This window comes from Labeo rohita, chromosome 23 (assembly GCF_022985175.1).
Source record: "Labeo rohita strain BAU-BD-2019 chromosome 23, IGBB_LRoh.1.0, whole genome shotgun sequence".
Taxonomy (NCBI): Eukaryota; Metazoa; Chordata; class Actinopteri; order Cypriniformes; family Cyprinidae; genus Labeo; species Labeo rohita.
The window spans coordinates 15,625,069-15,644,859 of record NC_066891.1 but is presented as its reverse complement, the minus strand read 5'-3'; the positions used below and the strand labels follow the sequence as shown (position 1 = coordinate 15,644,859).

At 34.2% G+C, this 19,791-nt stretch overlaps 1 protein-coding gene across 2 annotated transcripts; it reads right to left on the bottom strand.

Moving 5' to 3' along the window:
- Positions 1–3,659: 3,659 nt before the first annotated feature.
- Positions 3,660–15,811, bottom strand: tmem240a (transmembrane protein 240a). Of its 2 annotated transcripts, none has more exons than XM_051097475.1 (4): positions 15,240–15,811; positions 14,864–15,054; positions 12,389–12,597; positions 3,660–4,772 (listed from the first exon to the last, which is right to left on the bottom strand). In XM_051097475.1, exons 2-4 carry the CDS (start codon positions 14,953–14,955, stop codon positions 4,618–4,620), a joined length of 456 nt encoding a protein of 151 aa, XP_050953432.1. In that variant the 5' UTR covers positions 14,956–15,054; positions 15,240–15,811; the 3' UTR covers positions 3,660–4,617. The 2 variants fall into 2 exon arrangements, with proteins under 2 accessions (XP_050953432.1, XP_050953431.1); XM_051097474.1 differs by having other exon boundaries at positions 14,864–14,970.
- Between the last annotated feature and the right edge of the window lie 3,980 nt (positions 15,812–19,791).

The following is a 19,791-nucleotide window of genomic DNA, read 5'->3' as shown; positions in this document are numbered from 1 at the left end:
TACCATTCAAAAGCTTGGAAAAATTACAGAAATTAATACATTTATTTAGCAAGGATGCTTTAAATTGATCAAAAGTGATGATAAAGACATTTATGATGTTTCAAAAGATTTCTATTTCAGATAAATGATGTTCTTCTGAACTTTCTATTCATCAAAGAAACCTGAAAAAAATTCTTTTCAGATGTTTTCAACATAATAATAATAATAATAATAATAAATGATACTGGGCAGCAAATCAGAATATTATAACGATATCTGTAGGATAATGTGACTGGAGTAATGATGCTAAAATTCAGCTTTGAAATCACAGGATTAAATTACATTTTTAAATACTTTCAAACAGTAAACAGTTATTTTATATAGTAAAAATATTTCAAAATGTTACTGTTTTGCTGTACTTTGAATCAAATATATGCAGGCTTTGTGAGCAGAAGAGACTTCTTTAAAAAACATTAAACGTCTTACTGTTCAAAAACTTTTGACTGTTAGTGTAGTTGTATGAAATGTCTGACATTTTTATTCTTAATTATTTAGAAATTGGTTACATTTAGAAAAATAGTCATAGTGCCATGCAGGTCAAAACCTCTAATTATTTTTAGGTGAAATATTCCTTTAACAATTGTTAGAATTTAATATCTAATCAACTGCCGAGATTCGTTTTGGTTGAGCGATGGTGTGTGTGTGTGTGTTGAGCCCTGTGTTAGGGAAAACATTAGTGCAAACAATTTTTCAGGTTTTTGCTGTATACAAAATTTTGCTGATCCACATCAAAATACTAAATGCCACACGCAAAGGTATTTATTCTGCAAAACTCATCACTTTAGAAGGGAAAACAGGGTCGAAAGCACCTATGACAGCATTTTAAGATAAACCCATAGGAACAGAGCACAATGACATAGCAGTCCATTGTCAGAAGCTCAGCCTCTTCACCGTGGCTATAACAGCGGAAAACCGGCCTATATATTTAATCTGGAGTTCCTGAGATGCGAATTGATCTTGAGTGAGGTTTTCGTCTCTAGTTTGAGAGACATCAAAAATTACGGTTGAAGAAGCATTAACACATCCCTTGAAGGTAAAACAGGAATGGTGTTCATTGGCCTTGTCTCATTTCCACCCAGAGATGTGCAGTGACTCCTGGATCAAAAGCAATCTTATTCAGGCCTCAAGTGGAATAGTCCACGTTTATCTGTCAAGTGAGTCCCACTTCTGCCAGAAGAGCTTCTAACAAATCCCTCTGACCTTATGAGGCAGTGAAGGGTATTTTGAAGCAAATTGGAAAGGATTTTATTTAAATCTGTCATTTAAATATGTCATTGTCCTCAAGTTATTCTTTGTTATACAGAGCACATTTACAGCCTAATGTGGTTTAATGTCAGTCACTGTAAATCAATGTCATGTATATATTTCATGTGTTTGAAAGAGAAATCTCTTATGCTCACCAAGGCTGCATTTATTTGAAAAAATCCTGCAAAAACAGTAAAGAACTGTTTAAGAAAATAACTGTATTTTTATGAAAATAACTGATCGTTTCGGTAGATAAGACCCTTCTTCCTCGGCTGGGATCGTTTACAACCGCATTTGGGATCGTTTGAAGCCGCATTTTAACTGCGTTTTCAGATTTGGGGCACCATAGAAGTCCATTATATGGAGAAAAATGCTGAAGTGTTTTCCTCAAAAAACATAATTTCTTTACGACTGAAGAAAGAAAGACATGAACATCTTGGATGACAAGGGGGTGAGTACATTATCTGTACATTTTTGCTCTGGAAGTGAACTTCTCCTTTAATTCCACCGCGGATTCATTTACAAACAAGGCACAATTCGACGTTTTACGGAAAGATTGAAACGAAAAGATTACGCTGTGATGAATATATTGGATCCGAGCACCACATAAAAGTGTGAGTAACTGTTTTCATTATTGTTGTCTGTTATAACAGATCATTTGATATGTACTGAGTATTTATATGTCTTTAACCTAAATCACATCAGCGTTCATCTATGAAGGATGTAGGCCTTCAAACATACACAACTTTTAGCCAATCATAGCAGTGGGTGTTTAGGTGGCACTGAACTTAAACAATCCCACTGAACCTAATGAAACTCGAATATTTTGCTGATTATTGCTGAAATTGCTGAAAATAGTCAATCATTGTCATGTTTTGGGCTGTCACTAACAATTATTTTGGTAGTGGAGTAATCAGCTGATTATCCTGACAATTAATTGAGTAATTTGATAATTATAATACATTTCTGAGGTAATAAAAACAGACCTAAGCAAACAAAAGGCTTTAAAATGACTTAAAATGTATATATAATAGCAGTGAGGCAATAATAATTAGTTAAAGCAAGTAATCATATAGTTTTATTGAACAAAATTGTGAAAATGCATAATGTATTATAAATATTATTATGTATTATAAGAACTAACATACATTAGGTATTATATCAAAGGCCTGCAGAGAGCGCCAGAGGCCTGACGATTGTTTTTACACGTTACTGATCTAATCCTTGTTTAATATTGACTAAAGAACATTAAACTAAAATGTCCACTTAATCTTTAATATGTGGCAATTTCTTTACGACAGAAATGCTACAGCCACTGGAATTTCTTGAATATGTGGACATACAAATTTGGATTTGAGCGACCAACAGCTTCATAATCATAAAGATATTGTATTCTCCTGTGTTTGTGTAGGTTTGTAAATGATTTACCTTACAAATCTGATTAAATGGCGCATGTTTCATTCCAAGATGAATTTTATAATAACTTAGCAATATGGAGAAATGGAGTTTGAGATGTAAATAATAACACTTTGATTTTTAAATGGGTTTAATATATCATGCAGCCTTAGAAAACGGTCTAATAATGCATTTCATGGGTTCTCGTTCGTGGAATGCGCCACTTCCCGTATATTTTTTTATTTTTTTATAATTGAGTACTTGAATTAAATCAGGGAATCGTGACAGCCCTACTATGGACTGCCAAATGTTATAACAAATCAAGAAGATGAGTGCAACAAACTGTGTGAGGAATAAAAAGCGTTTCTGTTTGGCCAAACTGAACCAGGATATTCAGGGCAAGAATCTTGACAACATTCGTGCTTGTTCTTATAATTTCCTGTCAGGTAGGTGAAATATTAGTCTAATGTTTTTATTAATACTGCTAGTATGTAGCTTTACCACATATTAACTTTAGTTTGTCAAAATATTGCACCTTTTTCTGCTTACTAAGTCCTTCTCTATATGATTTAACAGCTTCCACACTTTTTTCCGTGGTTTAGACAGCATAAATTAGCAGAACAACGTATTCAGTAGTACTTTAACTGTGCTATCCATGCTGTTGTTCACATCCGAGTATCGCCAATATGACCGCGCATTGGTAAATGACCAAAACGAGACATAACCCTCTATAGCCTATTACTTCTAAATTATGATGGTTTTTGATGCAAACATGTTTATAACATTATAAACGAACCTCGGAGAGCAGTACAAAACATTTTTTAAAAAGCCAGTCCTAATATTTTGTTCGAATCCTACTTTAGAGTCATTAATCATAATTTTTCCCCTCAGAAACGTTTCCCCTCAGCATGATTGTTATGTGATTGTCCCATGCACACCACCTTCAGTGGTTGAAAAATGACACATCCCAAAACTAGGGGTCACTGTTGTGCTTCAATGGCACTTTTAATAAAACAGACATTTTATCTTCACAACAGCAATGTCTGGACATAAAGAGGAAGAGAAAATTGGGTCAGGGCTCTGTGTGCCGGCAGGCTGGTTGTTCTTGTTTGAGTTTGGAGTAGTTTAAAAGCAGACCAGGAAGGGCTATTGGACACAGTGTAGGGAAGACAAGGCAAGTGCTAGCGGTTCTCTCACATATATGACGGATGACGTTCAAAACAGCAAAAAGAGCCCTGACCGCTCATTTCAACCTTCCCGCACTCTCCTTTATTTACAGATAAAATTAATACATTCATTTATTTCACGTAGTAACAAAGCTAATCGATCAATTTTTCGAGTGATCTCTTTTTCATCCATCCAAAAAGTTCACGTATCACATATCAGCATTCAAAATTCTTTCCTCTTTATGTTTTTCAATCTTTTCATACAGTTCGTGACTCGTCTCTAAGAACCTCCTACTCCCGTGTTTGCTTAAATCCCGTAAAACAATATGTATAACTATTTACAAGAGCATTAATCTCTAACTATACCATCACAAAACCATAACCTCGACCCTCCCACCCCACCCGCTTATCACCCCCCTCCCAAAAAGTCATATTCTGATGAAAAAGCTAAAAAAGGTGGGGGGAAAGCAAGGAAAAAACATGAATTGACTCCCAGTGACTCACAAAACCATTTCTTGCGTCCTCCCCCATTCTAAAAGTGCATGCCTAGATTCAGCAATTGAAAATAAAATGCCTGTACAGAAAAAAACCTTTCTAAATCATTCGCCAAACGAGCGAACGTGGACACAGATCAGCATATTGGCAACGATAATCTTCTTTCTTCTTTTGGCAAGTGGTTTTCGAAGGTCTAAAAGATGTAGTGGAACAATTAAAGTGGGTCTCTGAGGCAGCAGCTGGTAATGGAGCAGTTTTGGGGAAACTGCCGTTAAAGTCAGAGGTGGCGGGGGCTGGGATGACCATTGTGATAGAGCTTCTGCTTGATGTGCACCATGTTTCCGCTGGAATCCTCCAGCTGCCGCAGCTGTGCGCGTCTACGGAGGTCCCGGAGGTTGCAGAACTGTGGCAACCACGACCAGGAAGGGGTATCTGTGAGCGGCACAGAGAAAAAAACGCATTAGTGTCGGTCGAGTTCCAAACGTTCCTAATGACTAGGCTAATGAGATGAGTTAAGAAAAGGAAGAAATGTACAGCTTACAATGAACCAGCATGTCTACACAATGTGTTAATGGAAACAGCGTGTGGGTCCAGACGTGGAGACCGAGGTAGAGGTATAGCGAAACCACAGAGAGTTCCTCAGACAGCCCCGCCTCTCACAACTAGCCCTGTTGGAAGTGTGTCAGTGTGTGTGAGAGGGAGGCGATGGGGGAGCGGGGGTTTATTTATAGCATTCCATGGGTATGCCATCCACTAGGGCTGTCGTGAAGGGTATACAGAGGAAGACGGTGAATAAGGGTTTTTTAAGTCTTGTAGCTGGATCAAAAGAAAGGGAGGAAGCGTTCATTGAAGAGATGAATATTAAAGGGATTCAGTAGTAGAGACAGTTCCTTTGTTTAAACAAAAGAAAGATAGGGGATGTTGGTTGTAACCAGTCATTATTAGCACTTTTATAAAAATATAAAAAAACATCTAAAAATATTTAATATTTTATCATGTTTTTTCCTTGTATTATTATTTTATTGACTGTAATATTATTTAGTTTTTATTATTACTGCTCTTTTCACTTTAGGTGCTTATTTTTATTTATTTATTTATTTATTTATTTTTATTTTTCATTTTAAACTTTTAATACATATACATGATAAAAAAAACTGACATATTCATATAAAATATATTTAGGTATAAATATATACAATATTTTAATTAAAATATGGATATGTATTTTTCTAAATTGCTATTAACTTTTTACATTTTTAAATTTTTGAAATTATTTTATTTACTGTAATATACTATTTAATTTTTATTTATAAATAAATTTTATTTAATTTTTTATAACATTATTTTTATTTAATTTAAATTTTATTTATTTTATTTATAAATAAATTGTATTTATTAATTATTTTTTATTAATTGTTATTTTTTTTCTTTTTTTAAATATTATTTTATTTACTGCAATATATTATTTATTTATTTATTTATTTATTTATTTTTCATTTCAGGTGCTTTATTTTATTTTATTTTATTTTAATGATTGTAACCTTTTATTTCACTTCTTAGGCTGTTTTGGGTTGGTTGAAACTGTAAAAAAGGATTGTCTGTACAAATAATTACACCTGTTCTTAAAAATATGGATATATTCATAATATAAAATATATTACAGTATAATTACATTAAAAAGCTTTATTAAAATATGAATATATTTTTTACTCTACTCTTATTATTTTTTACTAATATATTATTTAATTTTTATTTTTACTGTTCTTTTTTATTTTAGGTGCTTATTTTATTTATTTATTTTTTAAGCAACTGTAACTTTAAATTACCACTTCTTAGGCTGTTTTGTGTTGGTTGCAGGAGACTGAAACTGCCAAAAAGGATTGTCTGCAAAACAATTACATTAATTCTTTAAAATATGGACATACATATTCATAATATAAAATATTTTAAAGTATAAACCTGTAAAATATTTTATTATTACAATATGAATCATTTAACAGATAAATTTTTTCCTGATCTGAACAGAAAATGATTATTAAAATGTGAAAAATATGTAATGTAGAAATTTTTTTATAAGATTATAAAATAATATAAAATAAATAAAAGCTAAATGTAAATATTGAAATTATTACATTATAAATCAGTTATCAGATAAATCACTCCTGAGCTAAACAGAAGAGTACCAGCAAACAGTCAAAGCAATGAAATTTAATTCTAAAATGGAAATGAGAGCTAAAATTTTAGATATGTATCTCAATGCAGTGTATATGTATTGTGTGTGTGTGAGAGTATGACTGCACGCTTACACGTCTCGCCAACTTGCTCTCTCTATCCAGCTGCTCTTTGTCTATTTTTAGCACTCGCACAGTGCAAGGGTGCAAGTCTCTGTGTGTGTGTGTGTGTGTGTGTGTGTGTGCTGGTGGGGGTGGGGGGCATGACAGCATCTCCCTCCCGCCTTCCTTTCCATCAGCCTCACCTTCACTCCCTATCCTGGTGAGGCTAAATGAGGCTGACCTGCCATCAACGTCACTATTTCACAGCTGTGGTGTGCTTTACTAGAGGGGCATCCCCAGTATTTTTTTTACTAGGCCGTATCATATGGAAATACCATTTTATGTTGGGTACAGATTAATATAAACAGTTGTAAATTTCCTCAGTGCTATTCAGAATGTAAATGTGAACTGACCTGAATATATATTTTTTTTTTTACGTTGGCTGAATTGAAGGGATAGTTCACGAAAAAATTCTGTCATCATTTACTCACCCTCATGTCGTTCTAAAACCAATAAGATTTTGGCTTATCTTAATAATTAATTAATATATTTTTAATACAACCTGAGAGGCTTCTGTCCCTCCGCAAAAGACAGGTAACCAAATTTAGAAGATCCAAAAAGGCCATAAAGGAGTTGTAAAATGAATCTGTATGATGGAGTGGTTTAATCGAAGTCTTGTGAAGAGATATTGCTTTCTATTATGAACATTTAATTTAGGCTTTCATTTCCATATTAACACACTAAAATAGAGCTTTGTTGTTTGCCATATGTAATGTACTTTATGTAATGTGTACACTGCCAGTCAAAAGTTTTCAAACAGGAAGATTTTTAATGTTTTTTTAAAGAAGTCTCTTCTGCTCACCAAGCCAGCATTTGATCCAAAATACAGTAAAAATAGTAAAATATATATTTTTTTAAATAACTGTTTTCATTTGAATATATTTTAAATTGTAAATTTAAAGCTATTGAATTTTAGCATCATTATTCCAGTCACATGATCCTTCAGAAATCATTCTAATATTCTGATTTGCTGCTCCACATTATTATTTATTATTATTATTATTATGCTGAGAGGAATTTTTCAGGTTTCTTTGATGAATAGAAAGTTCAGAAGAACAGCATTTATCTGAAATAAAAAATCTTTTGTAACATTATAAATGTCTTTATCATCACTTTTGATCAATATAAAGCATCCTTGCTACATAAAAGTATTAATTTCTATAAACTACCCATCCCCCCGATCCCAGGAATACAATACATTTTAAAATATATTCAAATAGAAAGCAGTTATTTTAAATAGTACAATATTTCACAATATTACTGCTTTTTGCTGTATTTTCAATCAAATAAATGCAGGCTTGGTGAGCGGAAGAGAATTCTTTAGAAAAAAAAAACATTAAAAATCTTACTGTTCAAAAACTTTTGACTGGTAGTGTAAGTGAAAGCCCAAATTAAATCTTTTCATCTTTTCAAACAAGTTATTGTTTCACAAGTCAAACGGCTTGATTCATAAGGATTAATTTCACAATGCCTTTACGACCTTTTTGGTTTTTCTACATTTTGGTTAACTGGACTTTCAAGAGACAGAAACCTCTCAGGTTTCATTAAAATATCTTAATATGTGTTTCTTGAAGATCATTGTTGGGGTAACGTACTGCAAGTAATGCAAGTTATGTAATCAGATTACTTTTTCAAGTAGCTAATGTATTACTTTTAAATTTACAGTGAAATATCTGAGGTACTTTATTTGCAAGTTATTTTATTTCCTCATTTATTCACTGACATCTCTCCTCCAGTGTTGAGAGAAATTGGGAATGAAGTGCAGAGGCAGAGTTACTTCCTTCAGCCTGAGGCTTATAAATTACACTTTTGCTGTGAAAGAGCCCTTTCAGTTTCCAAATATAAACATTTAGGGTTTTTTTGTTATTAAAAAGCAATTGTGACCACAAAACCAGTCTTAAGTAGCACAGGTATATTTGTAGCAATAGCCATACATTGTATGGGTCAAAATGATCGATTTTTCTTTTATGTTAAAAATCATTAGGATATTAATTAAAGATCATGTTCCATAAAAATATTTTGTAAATTTCCTAATGTAAATATATCAAAACTTAATTTTTGATTAGTATATACATCGATTCAGAACTTCATATGGCCAACTTTATAGGTGATTTTCTCAATTTTTTTTTCTTGCACCCTCAGATTCCAGTTTTTCAAATAGTTGTATCTTGACCAAATATTGTCCTATCCTAACAAACCATACATCAATGGAAAAAACTTGACCCTTATGACTGGTTTTGTGGTCCAGGGTCACAAATAAGCAAGCCCAGTCCAGGTGAAGAAAAGTAATGGAAAAGTAACGTAATGCATTACACTGTTGAAGATGAACCAAAGCCTTATGCGATTGGAATGACATGTGGTGAATAGATGATGACAGAATTTTCTCTTTTCTTTTTTTGTTGAACTATTCCTTCAGTATGTAATAATATTTCTTACACAATGTTCTGGAATACTTGATTCTGCATTCCGCAATTTGATATTTTCATACATTTCGCCATTGTCCAACTCTATATACTGTATCAGCCCCTCCTCTAAAACTGAAACTGGCTTTTATTTCTCTCATATGTGACCCTGGACCACAAAACAAGTCTTAAGTCGCTGGGGTATATCTGTAGCAGGAACGTAGGCGAAACTACAGACCCAGTGTTTACAAAGCGAACACGCAAAGACTAAGAAAGTGCAAATAAGTCAAACGCTGTTTACAAACAAAAAGGTACAACATTGTCAGACGATTCTGAACTTGTAGGAGAAAATGAGATGGATTTTCGCCATACTCTACCATTTTTAACCCAGAGTACACAGACGATGAAAGACGTGATTCATAGTGTCATGGACACGCATCCCAGAGCTAGTGCTACACAAGTTTTTGTGCTTTTCGCTAGATAAGACGCTTCTTCCTCGGCTGCATTTAAACTGCATTTTGGAAGTTCAAAATCGGGGCACCAATGAAGTCCATTATATGGAGAAAAATCCTGAAATGCTTTTCTCAAAAAACATAATTTCTTCACGACTAAAGACAGAAAGACATGAACATCTTGGATGACAAGGGGGTGAGTAAATTATTTGTAAATTGTTGTTCTGGAAGTGGACTTCTCCTTTAATTCTTGATTAGTAATATTCATTATTAAGTAATTTATTTGGATAACTTTTAAAGGAGAAGTCCACTTCCAAAACAAATATTCACATATAATGTACTCACCCACTTGTCATCCAAGATGTTTATGTCTTTCTTTCTTCAGGCGTAAAGAAATTATGTTTTTTGAGGAAAACATTTCTGCATTCTTCTCCATATAATGGACTGATATGGTGCCCCGATTTTAAACTTCCAAAATGCAGTTTGAATGTGGCTTGCGGTTGTAAACGCAAGCCACAATGCGGTTGTAAACGATCCCAGCCAAGAAAGAAGGGTCTTATCTAGCATAACGATTGGTTATTTTAATAAAAAATAATACAATTTAAATACTTTTTCATCTTAAACGCTCGTCTTGCCTTTCTCTGCCTGAACTCTGTGTATTCTGACTCAAGACAGTTAGTGTATGTCGAAAAACTCCAATCGTATTTTCTCCCTCAACTTCAAAAAACATTTCAAAATCATCCTACATCACTGCAGAAGTTCCAACCTAGTCTTTGCAAAGTGAACATGCAAAGAAGATCAAACACCCTTAACAAAAAAGGTGAAACAGCAATATAGGATGATTTTGAAGTTGAGAGAGAACATGAGGTGGGAGTTTTTCAACATACCCTAACTGTCATGAACCGGAACAAAAACAGTCCAGACATTGAAAAGTATATAAATTGTATTATTTTTTATTAAAATAACCGATCATTATGCTAGACAAGACCCTTCTTTCTCAGCTGGGATCATTTACAACCGCATTTGGGATTGTTTGAAGCCACATTTAAACTGCATTTTGAAAGTTCAAAATTGGGGCACCATAGCAGTCCATTATATGGAGAAAAATGCTGAGATGTTTTCCTCAAAAAACATAATTTCTTTACGACTGAAGAAAGAAAGACACAAACATCTTGGATGACAAGGGGGTGAGTAAATTATTAGCAAATTGTTGTTCTGGAAGTGGACTTCTCCTTTAAAGTGATTTTCTCAATATTTAGATTTTTTTGCACCCTCAGATTCCATATATTCAAATAGTTGTATCTCGGCCAAATATTGTCTTATCCTAAAACCATACATCAGTGGAAAGCTTATTTATTCAGCTTTCAGATGATGTATAAATCTCAATTTCGAAAAATTGACCCTTATGACTGGTTTTGTGGTCCAGGGTCACATATCACACCACAGAATCACACTTAACCTAATATTTTTTCATTTTAACATATTTGAAATGTTTTTTTTACATTGTATTGAAAGCTTGGCTCAAATCGCCTACATATTTCACGTCCACTTATTTATTTGCTGAGTATAATGGGGCAACGCACATTTAGACGCTCATTGTTGCTAAATAACCTCTGACCGACTAACCATCCCTTGACACGAAGCGTTTAATTACTAAATAGTGGCCACATAAATATATTCTGTCTTTCAAGCTTGTACCTGTCACTCTCCTTGACCCAACCATCAAAAGTTCATCCGATGAACACAATAATCATATTCAAACTAAAAGCGTTCCCTTTAAGGCACAATTTACATATTCTGCCACAGCCTATGTACCTCTTTGCCCTCAAAGGACCACGGACAACTGTTATAAACAACTGCTGTGCTGCCTGCGATTTGGTTACACTGAGTGAAAGCCTGCTGTTAATTTCTGCAGCCACAGTCTTCATCTTAATACATTCATTACTGGGGGTGATAATAACAGGGCAGAAGGGGAGCGCTGACAGCTGATGAAAATGAAAAATGTAGGTGTGTAAATGTTTGGGGACAGAAAACTGAATTTTGGGAGTGTTTGGAAAAAAATATGTTTATTAACATAAAACCAATACAGCGGGACACATTTTAAAGATGGTTTTATAAAATTATAAGGATTTAATCTGATACAAACCCAAATCACTCTAACACACCAAATGCTAATCATTTTGTGAGATTAGCTGATCTGGTACTGTATATTATAAACACCATTGATATAATAATGTACAATTCTAAATCTCATTCATTGATTTTCAGTATTTTACTCTTTGAGACATGACTATAAAAAGATTTTTCGAAGTTGCAAATAGATTACTAAAGTATGTTTTACAAGAATATACTTTTTAGCCTTTTTACTGAAAATTTTTAGTGTTACTTAATGTAATTTTATTGAGAAATTTACTTACGTTAAAACACCAATTTACTTTAAATTAACTACACAAGCCGTGTTCATCTTGTCATTAACATTTAAGGCACTTATTCTTCACAGTAAAGTTGATGTCAATTCTGTAGTTTTTTAAAATACAGTAACCAGTGTTTTATGCATCCATTTAAATCGTGCACACAAAACATGGCATTTATTTAAGCAAGGAAACAACACTCGGCGACTCACGCTTAACAAAATATAATGCCAAAAAACACAAATAGCATTAAAAAAAAAAGGTCACATAATGGAAGAAAATTTGATTTCATTGCATAAAAAGAAATGGATGAACACTCACGTACTGTATAATTTAAAATGCAAATTTTCTGTAACCAAATCTGTTCCTACAAGCACATCCTTTGTCGTTTACATCTATCCACATATATGCTTTCCATATACTCTTGGTTACAATGTTCTTCCCACTCACCATAATAGCGACTGGCTCTCCAGGCCCTCACAGCACAGTGCAAAGCTCCATCCAGCCACAACAACAGCCAGCTGATACAGAAGCCCAGCAACAGCCCCAGCATGAGGTCCATCTCCTGTTTGGTCACACTGTCACTCACAAAGTAATTCTCAGACGAGTCCACGAGTGAATGGTCTCCGTCATATGGAATTACGTAGTGAACATGATGCCTAGGGCAGAGAGGGGAAAACTGTTTAGAGGTCTACATTTAGCAGCAAAAAGCGACAGACAGACACATTAATAATAAAATGATAAAGAAAAAATAAATGAGGAGGTAAGGACATACAATATTATGTCAATTACACAAACGCTCGCTTTAATAATGCTCTCTGATACTATTTGGATCCAACTGAGCTCAGTCAAGCTGGGTTTGTTGCTTTGGAACATACAAGTGCATTAAACATGGTTTGGCACACAGCTGTTACAAATAATGCTATTTTTAAATTTTTGTGTTGTTTGTGGAGGTATATGGAAAAATGCTCTTCTTATAATTCATCAGAATTAAAAAAGTGTCTTAGATAAGGGTTAAAAGACATTATGGATTTGTATCTCTTCATCTGGTTTTGTTATGTAAAAATGACTGTACATGGTACTGAATTTCTTTATATTACTAATTCATGTGAAGAAAATTGACTTAGGGTAAGTTTGTATAGGCCTATAACTTAAATGTAGCCTTTATCCTAAGCAACATAATGCCTCAAAGGTCAAATATATATATATATATATATATATATATACACACACACACACACACACACACACACACACATATATATATATGTGTGTGTGTGTGTGTGTGTGTGTGTGTGTATGTGTTTTGTGGTCCAGGGTCACATATATATGTGTATATATATATGTGACCCTGGACCACAAAACCAGTAGCAATAGCCTACATACATGATATGGGTCAAAACATTTTCTTTTATGCCAAAAATCATTAGGATATTATGCGAAGATCATGTTCCGTGAAGATATTTTGTACATTTCCTACCATAAATATATCAAAATGCCGTTTTGAATTAGTAAAATGCATTGCTAAGAACTTTTTTTTTTTTATTTATTTTTTTTTGCACTCAGATTCATTCCAAATTTTCAAACAGTTGTTTCTCACCAAATATTGTCCTATTTTAACAAACCCTACATCAATGGAGAGCTTATTTATTTAGCTTTCAGATAATGCGTAAATCTCAATTTCAAAAAATGTACCCTTATGGCTGGTTTTGTGGTCCTGGGTCACATATTTAATTATATTTTAGTTTGAAAAAATCCAAAAGCTATTTTGAACCTCTTGTGTATATATCTATTCATTTTAATTAAGAGGGCAAAAACTGCTACGTTTGCAAATTTAAGACAAAAGGTCGAAAAAAGTCATAAAGATTCATTTATATGTAATAAAATGATTTGAAAGACCTAAGTTTTGCACATTAGATATTGATAGGCAGAAATACACAGATGTTAAATGACTATATGAACAGATTAACACTTAATGACTGATGAAGAATGATAAATGCTATCTATTAATGGCAACGATTATTTAATGTACGAGCAAATAATTCACATGAGAGTTTTATGCCTTGTTTCCGCAAATATCAGGACACTGAGCAAGTTTTCACTGACCATGACCCATTTATAATGCTCTTGGTCCTGATATGTGACACGGAATATACTCTATGTTTGGAAATAGATGAAATCATTAAGTTAGTAAGAGATCTTCTCCAACAATACAGTGTTAAAGCTTGCATTTCTAATTGAGAACAAATATGATTTGACCTAATTTACTACCCTCAGATGTTCTTACATCAACAACTTGTAATCAACAGATGTAGCTTGAACAAAAACTAACAAGTCAATAGTAAACGATAGTCCTGTTTGTTAATAAAAAATACAATATTGTCTATCTGTGTGTAAAAAATAAGAATATTTATATAGTTTTGTTCTAAGCTTTTTTTTTTTTGTACTACTAAACAACATCACAAAACTGCAGTTACTACCATGTGCATTAACTCAACGCAATCACATTTTATTTCAGTAATATCAACGTGATTTTATAGCTAACACACGCACTCAAAAGAACAACATCTCTGGCTGTGCTTGGAGAAAAATCACACCTTGATACGCAGAAAGAAAAAAAGACACAAGCCTAGAAATCAAGGAGAATTCTCCTACTGAAACACCGACGCAAAGCAACAGTAGCTGCTCAGTATTGATAAACCATTCGAATTACGCCCAAATTATGACATAAACCCCGCGAATACACATATGAGGCCTTTAATGTGCCAATCTCCGATTGGACAAATGAGATGAAATGGAAAAGACAGTGTTTCGGGGGCTGGAGAATAGCTCAGGCCTAAGAGCTTTTAGTAATAGATGGGGAAAGCTGTCAATTTGTGGCTCTCTGCTAGAATTCAGTTCATTATTAACGCTTGGGTTTTTTACCTTCCACAGTTGCAATGACAGACGCGGTCTTCCCCTCGTAAATGCGGTAAGATGTAGTTGTGAAAGCGGTCCAGGAGTGCGTTCATGTCCATTAAACACGCTATCGCCTGCAAAGAACCATTCGAGTCAACCGGGACATGACAAGCAGTATTGGAACACAGCAACCGCTACATGACCTGGTACTGTGACCACTGCAGGGGAAAATACACATTACATTTCCACATCAGCCAGTAATAGACACAAGTAGCGTTGTGCTGTCTTAATGAGATTTCTAAATGGACTTTCAGCGGTCCACGCTCTCGTTAAGCCCCGATTTCACTTTGAAAATGACAGAAATGCACAATTGTGAAGTGCTTAGGCAGGCGAAAGGTCTTACCATGACAACTGAAGCACCGAGGATCATAAAAATCATGGTGGTTGTGATCATATGCATCAAAACTTCCGAACTCGCCTTTCCTCTTCCCCAGTCTGCTCAACAAATCCGGTTAAACTAAAAACATGCCGTCCCGGGAGAAGACGCTCATGGATGCGCCCTCACCGCTACACCTGCCTCAGTCCTGAGCCCGCCAGATTGGGGAGCGTTCTTAAGGCGCATAGGGTTAGGATGAGCCGATCTCGCTATCCCAGCTTACGAGCCTACACGCGCATTCACACGGTCTTCACCCACATCCAGCGATACGTTCCCCCAGTGCTGCAGTTGAATCCGCCTCAGCCGTGCGGTTGGGAGGGAGCTGAGGAGGAGAGCGTCCTAGTCTGATTACTGATGCTGCTCTGCCTCTCTCCTCCTTCGCGTTCTTCCGACGCCGCTGGAAACGTCTTGCGAAAACGGGCGATGCCAGGATCAGCTAGCTCTGTGATGTATCTGTCTAGGAGTTCACGTCTAGTAGACCTTAGATTCGTCTTCGAGGCTTTATTTGTAGAAATGTGCAGTCGGCTTTACATATCTGCTGCGATCGCCACACTGTATGTGGCAAGCCGCTTTAACATTCATTCTTTAATATGGAACTAGAGCTTACATATATGAAATGTATTCTTTACACACACCCACACACACACATACGAATTTCTAATAATTTTGAAAGAAATTTCCTCTAATTTATTTAAAACAGTACTAAAACAACCGCTCTCTATTTCAGTTAGTACTGTCTAAATTAGCACATTAACGCAGGTGATTAATTTTTTCAGGTTAACGCATTAAAAATATTTAACACAGTTAACGCAGATGCGTGGCTAGGGTTGGCCACCCCACTTACAACTGCTGCTTCTGTCTTTTTTTCTTGACAAGAAGCGTCTTTACGACCACATCAAATGGGAGATGTTTCAGACTCACACTCCAACTTTGCCATAGCACTAGGTGCTAGTTAAATGAGCACGGAAAAGGTACTTGCATGCACAAAGCTCAATAGCAGAGACTTTTAAGATCTGCAGTGGGTCAGAAAAGGTAAAGAGAGTTGTGAGAAATTAAAATGTGTGTCAGATCTGTGTCATGTTCGGCAGCAGCTCTTAAAGTAAAAGCAGGCAACTAAGCTAATAACCAAGCTGCTGTGATGTCTGTTAATTAAAGAACACAAAAAAGAGAGAAAATCAATAGCTTTTGTAGCTTTAAGGTTTAGATTTTTTTTAGGATTTAGGATCTAGATTTAATTTCGAAGTGTTTAATAGCTTTATTCAATTTCTGTATATTTCCTAATCGCTGAAAGGCACATAAATAGTCATAAAAAATGATATTAAACAAAAATTATATGTCTTAAAGTCTTTATGTTGTTTGTACATTAATTTAAAGATTGAATGTTAAATTATTGAAACATAAAAACATAAAACATAAAAACTTTAATGTTATGTGGGATTCATTACGATTAATCGCAATTAATTTTTAAAAAATGTGCAATTAATTAGTTATTTTTTTTAATCACCTGACAGCACTAATTTTTACATATTTTAAAATGTAATTTATTTTTGTGATTGCACAGCTGAATTTTCAGCAGCCATTACTCCAGTCTTCACTGTCACATGATCCTTCAGAAATCATTTGAATATGCCGATGCTCAAGAAACATTTATTATTATCAGCATTGAAAAAACATGTTCTGCTTTATATTTTTATGGAAACTAATCTATCTATATATATATATACTAATTATTTATAACAATACAATTATTGCTATTACTATTTTTTAAGTTTTACCGAAAAAAAAAAACTGAATTAAACTGACCCATAATAAAGTCATTGCAGTGAAATGGCAGGATGCTAGTAGGTCACGTGACAGTAACAGCATGGCGGATGAAGTACAAATGAATCGAGTGAAGTATGGAGTAAGTTTCAAACCAAATATAGTTGCTACTGGACATTATGTAATTAGGTGCAAACCAGAGAACAGAAAGATACCAATTAGTTTTAAGGAATAATGTTAAAATGGCTTGCCATACACTATAGGTTTTTGTTGATAAAGTAGGCTTCTTTAGCCAGCATACGATCAGTTTCTTCCTTCTTAATATCCATTTGGGTTTATATGCAGAATTTGCCATTATAGTATTATACCCTGCTATTTGATCCACGGCAGCCAGGAGCGTTTCATACCTATCTCCTGGCGGTGCGTGAGCGTAATGTGTGCGTGAGAGGGGTGGGGGAGAGACAAGAGAGGGGCTTTGGGTGGGGAGTGGTAGAGACTTGACTAATTCACTTTTCCCGTAAAAACACGGCTGATCTTTTTCAATTAATGAAATGCACTACATTATATAGGACAGCCATCCTCCAAGGAGCATGTAGTTTTTCCCAACCCATCCTCACGCCCCCTCACGCGCTCTGCAGTTCATATTGCGCCATTTCGTTTAGCACAAACGATTGTTCAGCTTCTGAATCCCACCTCAATGATTGGCACGTTAACTAACACATGTGAAAGGACCTTGACCGAATATACAAAGCACTGACTGACTTGGCAGGAATTCAAGCTTTAAGTCTTAACTCAATTTCCTACTTGATGCACTTCAGTTTCTTTCCAGAGCGCGTTGTAATGCAGAGTTATAACCAAAACGCAACCAAATCCATTCTGTTGTACTACAACATGCTGTGACAAGTGAAAATGCGTTATTAGTGACTTTTCAACGAGCTTTTAATGCAGAACTTGACGCTATTTTTAGTTTTAACTATTATACACTAATTCATTAAAGCTAATATACTGATGACACATCTTCATCTGTGAAGGTCACTGAGAACATGCCACGATGTCCCCCACATTCAGCAGCAAGGCATTTCAGCACCCTGGAGAGCAGCACAGTAAAGATTTACTGCTGACCACCATCAAACTCTCTCTCTCTCTCTCTCTCTCTCTCTCTCTCTCTGATTCTCCATCTCACTCAATAAGCTGACACAATGTGAATGTAGACTGAAATGGAGAAAGAAATTAGTTTTTGTGAAAATCTGAAAATGGTCCAATTTATCTTGTACAATAATGTTTAGATTACTTGGAATAATTTTTGCAACTCCTTTTCCTTTGCAAACCTAATATCAAATATAAAAATAAATGTACATTTGTATTTTTTATATACGTAAAAATAATAAATAAAATATTTTTACTTTTTAAACATGCGGTCCCCACAATGTTAAAAATTATTAGAAATAGTAAATGATGTTTATCTGAAAGTGTAACGATGCAAACGTGTTTTCTGTGAGGGCTAGGTTTAGGGTTAGGGTTGGGTTAGGGGATAGACAATATCGTTTGGTCAGTATAAAAACTATAGAAGTCTATGGAAAGTCCCCACAATTCACAAAAACAAACATGTGTGTGTTTGCGTGTGTGTGTGTGTGTATACACACATGTTTGTTTTTGTGAATTGTGGGGACTTTCCATAGACTTCTATAGATTTTATACTGACCAAACGATATTGTCTATCCCCTAACCCAACCCTAACCCTAAACCTAGCCCTCACAGAAAACATGTTTGCACTTCTGCATGTTACACTTTCAGATAAACATCATTTACTATTTACTATTTACTATTTTTAATAATTTTTTAACAATGTCAAAAATTTCAGGTTTTACTATCCTTGTGGGGACATTTGGTCCCCACTATGTAGCAAAAACAAGTACACACACACACACACACACACACATATATATATATATATATATATATATACACACACACACTACCAGTCAAAAGTTTTTGAACAGAACAGTAAGAAACCTTTTCTGCTCACCAAGCCTGCATCTATTTGATCCAAAGTACAGCAAAACCAGTAAATATTTGTAAATATTAAATAAATATTTGTAAATATTTAAAATAACTGTTTTCTATTTGAATAAACAATATTTTAAAGTGTAATTTATTCCTGTGATTTCAAAGCTGAATTTTTAGCATCATTACTTCAGTCAAATGATCCTTAAGAAATCATTACAGTATTTCGATTTGCTGCTCAAAATATTTATTATTATTATTATTATTATTATTATGTTTAAAACAGCAGAGTAGAATTTTCTTAGGTTTCTTTGATGATTAGAAAGTTCAAACAGCATTTATATAAAATAGAAATCTTTTGTAACATTATAAATGTCTTTATCATCACTTTTGGTCAATTTAAAGCATCCTTGCTAAATAAAAGTATTAATTTCTATAATTTCTTTCAAAAAAAAAAAATTATACAAAATTTTATATATACTGACTTTTGAGTGGTATAGTTATATAATGTTGCAAAAGTATTTTATTTCAGATAAATGCTGATCTTTGGATCTTTTCATTCATCAAACTCAACAACAACAACAACAACTATAATAATAATAAATGTTTCTTGAGCAGCAAATCAGCATATTAGAATGATTTCTGAAGGATCATGTGACACTGAAGACTGGAGTAATGATGCTGAAAATTTTAGCTTTGATCACAGGAATGAATTACGTTTTAAAATATATTCAAATAGAAAGCAGTTATTTTA